This window comes from Pezoporus occidentalis, unplaced genomic scaffold, assembly GCF_034315485.1.
Source record: "Pezoporus occidentalis ecotype Australia unplaced genomic scaffold, CSIRO_AGI_Poc_V1 ctg7, whole genome shotgun sequence".
NCBI classification, from domain to species: domain Eukaryota; kingdom Metazoa; phylum Chordata; class Aves; order Psittaciformes; family Psittacidae; genus Pezoporus; species Pezoporus occidentalis.
The window spans coordinates 11,232,501-11,238,971 of NW_026916052.1; the positions used below are offsets into that span (position 1 = coordinate 11,232,501).

The 6,471-nt window shown below is 39.8% G+C and overlaps 1 protein-coding gene across 1 annotated transcript; it reads right to left on the reverse strand.

Annotated features, from left to right (window-relative positions):
* Positions 1–458: 458 nt before the first annotated feature.
* Positions 459–5,413, reverse strand: ZBTB2 (zinc finger and BTB domain containing 2). The gene is made up of 2 exons (XM_062641964.1): positions 5,193–5,413; positions 459–3,670 (listed from the first exon to the last, which is right to left on the reverse strand). Exons 1-2 carry the CDS (start codon positions 5,396–5,398, stop codon positions 2,308–2,310), a joined length of 1,569 nt encoding a protein of 522 aa, XP_062497948.1. The 5' UTR covers positions 5,399–5,413; the 3' UTR covers positions 459–2,307.
* Positions 5,414–6,471: the final 1,058 nt, after the last annotated feature.

Consider the following 6,471-nt stretch of genomic DNA (forward strand, 5'->3'; position numbering starts at 1 on the left):
GGGCATTGAGCTGTTGTACTCTGCACTGAAGCAGAACTGGAGCTCTGTAAAAACACGAGCATCTGACTAAGCAGTAGCTGACAGATGAGGCAGCACCTTTGGCAGCTGTAGTCATTTTGGAAATGAACTTGTGACTGCCCCCTAAACCACAGCTACCTCAAAGGCCAACCTTACCCTGAATCAGGAAAGATGTATTCTTTTGTTTTCCTACTCTGAAAGAATTTCAGGCTAAGTGAGATGAAATAAAAAACTTCTAAAGAAATTATACTGGTAGATGAAGATCCTAAACCAGTTTTAAAATGGGCAACACTAAAATAATTGTGTAAGATGTGATTTCTTTTTACGTCAAAACACTTTTATACTTTAAAATAAATTGATTTTCAGTTATTACTGTAATACAACAGATAATAAACTCAACACCACTTACAATAATTGTCACATAATAAACTGGGAAAAAATGAGTACGCAGTGATTTTTCTTTTTTTTTTTTTCTAAATCCACTGCTTTAACCTTTAGTTAGCTATTTGTTCATATGTATGATGGAGGTTTCAGTCTGATAAACAGAATATATTACTCAGTAGGAGCTCTTTCAGAAAGATTGAAAGCCAACAACCTTTCACCTTCAACTGAATAAATCGTATCCCATTTAATTCAGTTTTTATTCAATGAAATGATGTATAAAAACTTACAAATCTGAGAACTTAACTATACACAAAAAGATGATACTCAGTTTAAATGTATATGCAGAGAAGAGCTGTAGTTTGTGACTTGCCCTCCCACCCCTCCCCAAAACCACACACCGTCTCCATTTATGATGGGGCACTTATTCCGTCTGCTTATGCCTTCTGTTGGCCCAATAATTGCTCTGTGGGCTTCACTGCTGCTGTCAGTTTAGGGTTTTAGACTACCAGCAAGAAGTCTGGGCATCTATATAAAATAATAAGAATCAACAACTTGATTTTGAACACAAAGATGCAGTGCTACCATCAGCAGTAACTAAAACTACAGAATTCACCCTTTCAGGTTTTGCAGACTTTGTCTTGTCTTTGAAAATAATGGGATGCTCACAAAGCAAAATTTGCCAGCACTACAGATTCACTTTAAAACAACCATGATCCCCTATTACTACAATGTCTCTGCACCACTTTTTCCTCTTAACTCATGCCATTAAACCAAATGAAATTGTGGACATTTCTTGCCTGGGTAAAAAGCTTGTCTCTCTCCTTCCATCCAGAATGACTGAAACCTACAGCTAACAACCCATACCTGTGCTGCACTAACAACGGCACTATGCTTACCAGTATGGAATTCTCCAGTTTCCTTTGTAGCTTGGATGACCTCAATTACCTATTAGCTTCTCCTCAACAGGCCAATAAAAATGCACACAGCTTGGAATGCTTTACATTTGATTAAAAATAACCGTGCCATGACTAGTTTTGACAAACAACTAAAAGACATTCTGGGCTGAATCTCAGAGTAGACGGCCAGTTACTTAAAAAGGACATGTGTATTTGCCTGTACCCAATATACACACAAACACTTTATATATATATATAAAAATCTTTATACATATACAGTGTTTTTATATATATATATAAAGATTTCCATCACATTATTATTATAGCTACTTAAGTCAAAATTTGACCAAGTAAGTACTTTGCTTGACTCAATGATGCTATCTGAAACAGATACCCAAAGGCATACTTGAAGGAAAACATATGTCTAATAGAAACCCAACACCCTCAGCTCTTATTAACTCAATGAACAGAGATTTTTACATTCACTGAGAAAAGTTCTGAAGGTTTTAAGTTATAACCGTAACCAACTTGCAGATGGTCTTCTAAAAAGCATGGTGTTTTAATCTGCCAGATCTTCTCAAAATGCCTTTTACCAGGGAAACTAATATAAATATATATTTTTCTTTGTTTACCAAACTGATACTCATTTCTCATTATGCTTGTCATTGTATCTAAATACACTTTTAAGCAATCTAAATTTTGTTTAAAATCCATTAAATTTGGATTAACTAATACTATCAGCATAGTTAGCTGGATTATTTTTTCACACATTCTTTTGTATTAAAATCAATTATGTTGTGGTTTGATGCAATCGCTTTTTTTGTGTTTTGGTGGGAGAGGCAAGTCCAATTTCCTAACGTGCCAGTACAGTTCTCGTTGCTGAAGACAAAGGGTGGGAAGGAGGCTGGTGGAAAAGATGGCAGGGGTATGTGAGGTAAGAGGTGGAGGGAGGAAACGATTGATTTAATAAAAAATAAGAAACTTTAAAAAATTGATACAGGTTTCACATTCAGTCTAACAACACTGCTTCCTGCTCTTTTTTGATGGAGGCTAACACTGCATTATCAGTCTCTGTAGCTTCTGTGTCCCCACCACCTAGCAGAATGGAGCGATCTTCTTCTAGTGTAAAGACAGAGTTTTGATTTTGGCACGAATGTTTGACTACTTCATTGGGAGTGGAAAACGTTTTGTCACACAAGTTACATTTGTAGGGCTTGTTGGTCTGTACTAGCATGTTGTCCATTTGACTGCCTTCCTCAAAAGTACAGAGTTCCAGAGTCTGTTTGTCCACCATGGTGTACGTGTCCATGCTCTGGTTTAGGCACACGTGTCTGGCAGCCTGGTTAGCCCTACAAAAGCTTTTGTCACAAGTGCTGCATTTGAAGGGCTTGCCAGTGTGTATGTACATGTGCTCCCTCCAGTGGCTTTTCTGAATAAATTTGCGACCACAAATGGAACATTCGTATTTCCGCCTTTTTACTTCCCTCTCTTGATCTGCCTGCTCCAAGTTGTCTATGTCTGCAATATCAGAGGGGGGCGGTGTCTCTGACTGCTGCTGCCCATCAATTATCGGGGAGTCTGAGATCTGCTGCAGCTCGCTGTCACTGATCATCCCTGCTTCAGGCACTTCCACAGCATCTTTATCACCTGTGTTATTACAGAGAGACAAAGACATATTACTTTCTCCTTGCTGGTTAGACGTGAAGGGAACTCCAGTGTGAATCTGCAGGTGCTCACGCAGACTACTTCGCAGATTAAACCGGCGACCACAGAGATGGCAGGCATAGTATTTCGGGAAGCTTCCGTTCCTTTTCATAATGCTTGGCTTGACATGTGCTATTGTGAGTGAGGCAGGTTGCTCATCTGAAGAAGATGCTTCCATGTTGGCCTCTTCACCTGAAGGTGAATTATTACCAGCAGCAGACACCAATTCTGGAGATAAAGAAGATGGCAATGGGTCGGAAGCAGACATATTCGTCCGGCTCACTTGTGGCAGATTTGTAGCTAACTGCGAGAGCTGCGAGCCTTCGGAAACCTGCTCCTGGTTCATTCGCGACGTCTGTGGCCTTGGTTCTCGCCCGAGTTTGTCAGTCGCTGATGAAACCTTAGTGGGATGTCTTATCTGGTGATCTGCAATCTGAATGCCATATAATGAAGATGCTAATGGAAAAACTTGATCCGGGTGAGAAAAAGTTCCCTGACTTGCAAGGCTGGCCTCTTGAATTAGTGGATATGCATGCAGAAACTTTATTCCCTGTTCTAGTCGAACTGGGTCAATAAGTTGCGGTGCCATCTTCCCCGTGTACATCAAATGCAAGAGATAACTGAAGATATCTGGCTGTATGTCAGTCGCTTTCAAGCGGACACATTCACTGAAAGGAGAAACAGAATGATCAATAAGAGATAAGGAAAACTTTTTTTTTTTTAACCAGATCTAGGTTATTCCAACATTGGTAAAAATCAGAGACATCTACTTAAATTCAAAAGGCAGAATCTGCAATAAATACAGAGAAATGCTTTAATGTAAAAAAAACTCATCTTACTGGGCACTTGAAAGATGACTTTTTTTTTTCCCTCAGAAAAGCAACTGGCTTGAAAGACAAAGCTGCCCTGTTGCAGTTTGCTCCTTTCTAAATTGCTGTTGTATTACAGATTTGTTGTCACACGTTAACATATTTTGTAAATTGTGATGATGTTTTTCCCCTTATTTTGGTTGGATTCAAATGCATCAGTAGCTAAATTAAAATCTGCTAGCACTGGACTCTAAATTCAAAATCTTCTAAGCTTTTCTTAGTACTTAGCCCTGGAAACATCTAAAACTTGCCTGTTTGGCTTCTATGTCTTACTAAGTGTTTACAGTTAAGAGTTCTGCAAATGTGTGTATCACCTTGGCTCAACTGCATTATGATCCAGAAACAGCACAGGACAGGATGTGAATCCCCTGAGCATCTGGTGCAGTAGGTACAGCCTGAGCACATTCAACCCATGGATGCCACACTCCTTGCAGAGCAGAACAGTAGCTTCCCTTGATCAGGGAAGAAGAAATGGCAGCACCAGCAGGACACCTGGTCAGGTTACAGTCTCTTGGTTATAGTGCTCAGCAAAGGGAGATGCTTTGGCTGCCATGGCAGCCTAACGGGACTGAAAGCACCAACATCCTCCAGCTGAGAGCATTCCCTGTGCATCAACCTTTTGTAACACCCACCACCCCTCCAGCTGAAGCTGGATCTCTGTGCAGAAAGAGAGGCAATGTTCACAGAAGAGAGAAAATCAGGAACACCTTGGTTAGGCCACTTGGCTAACAAGAGAGGAGCTGGGATTCTTGCTGGTTTTCAGAGTTATTTGCAGTTCTTGTATTAAACCAACATTAAGGAAAGGACAGAAATTCAGGAATGGTCATGACTCCATGCTGCAGTCCAAATACTCTTGGTAGGTTACCAATACAGTAGGTTACCAAGCCAAAGAGTTAAGAGTTTCACTCACTTAACAAACTTTTTGAGATAGTTCAAATATTTGTGAAAAAGACCAAATAATCTTTAAAACAGTCTTATGCTTTTGTTACAGAAATGCCAAGAATAGTGCCAAGACAGACTAGAGGATAGAGAGTGGGGGAATGAAAGTGTAAGAGTGAAGACAAGATCCTTTAAATTCTAGGAATTCTAGGTTTTTTTTTTTAAGGATAAAGAACTTGTGCTAAATTGTAACAGTAGTGTTAATGTATCACAGTTTAACACATTTTAAAGTGAGATTCTGTTTTGCAGGTAAGTCTGGATTCCCTGTTCCTCATGTCATTGCAAGAAGCAAAAAGAACATTTTTAGGTTTCAAAATGCGATTAGACCTCCTTAGCTTATCTAACTTAACACCCTTTGAACAGTGAACCTTTTTACAGTTACCTGGTCTGATGAACAAACAGCATCTTGAAGTAGTTGGAGAAAGAGGCAAGGACTGACTTGTGTGCCTTGAAGTAGACATCACCAATGGCCACTGTGCAGTCACACAGGAAACCAAACTCTCTCTGAGCGTTTAGCTGCTGCAGCAGAATAAGTCCATGGTTGGCCAAATCCATTTTTTTCCACTCTGAAAAGCAAATGACTTCCATGTAAAAACAGCAGATGCTCAGATGCAACAGTAGCTGTCCCTTAACAGCTATCTTCCGCTAATATCCATATGTCATGCTCTAGTAACACCTCTTAATCCCAAGCTACTGTATAAATGATATCATACATGCAACGCAGGCAGGTTTCATGCTGACCAATGCAATTCACAAAGGTGCAAGCAGTTTGCCGAGGCTTAAAGAGCAAAGAAGAGCCAGGACTAAAGAGTGCTGAAAAGGTACGTGGGGGCTTGGATACAGAAATGCAAATAGCTAAAAGAGAGGAAGAAACGTTGTTAAGTAGTTAAAACAACTATTTGTAATGGGAAGGACAAAGTATTTTGATTATTACTTGACTGTTCAAACAGGAAAAATAAATCTCCCTTCTGGTATCAGCTATGTTCACCTAACTGTGTGGAAGAGGCAAGAGCAGAACCCACTAAAAGACAAGTTTAGATACTTTTAACCTGAGTTTTCAGTGTCTCTGTATATCTGTTATTTTCTCTTTCTTTTCACAGAGTATCTGCACTGCCATGGCAGTGCAGATGCTCTGTGAAAAGAAAAGAAAAGAAAGAGAAGGTAAAACTAGGGGAAGAGGCTCAAAAGCAGTAAATTTATCACAGAATGGTTTGGGTTGGAACGGACCTTAAGATCCTCTAGTTCCAAGCCCCCCTGCCATGGGCAGGGACACCTCGCACTAAACCGTATCACCCAAGGCCCTGTCCAACCTGGCCTTGAACACTGCCAAGAATGGAATAGTCTTGTTTGTTGCTTCCCCCCCCCCCCTCCTCCAAATGTAATAGGAAGTTACTGAAATTTTAGGTAAGGTACAAAGAACTCATTTCAGTAAGAAATACAGTAAATACTTATCTAATAGAACATACATACAGTATAAATTCAGTGAAAACCAGAGTGTGGCTATTTTGGGAAAGGGAATAAAAGTGTATTCCATGTGTACCAATACATTTAGTCATTGAAAAAAACAAGTATTTCTACTTACTGGACAGTGAAGAATGTGCTCTTATTTAGACCAGCAACCAGGCTGACCAAGTGCATTCCTTTGCATTCACAAGAGATCA

Coding starts and splice junctions, on each gene's coding strand:
- ZBTB2 (XM_062641964.1), bottom strand. CDS start 5,398: ATGGAAGTCATTTGCTTTTCAGAGTGGAAAAAAATGGATTTGGCCAAC. Junction 3,671..5,192: donor CTGTTTGTTCATCAGACCAG/GTAACTGTAAAA, acceptor TTCTCCTTTCAG/TGAATGTGTCCGCTTGAAAG.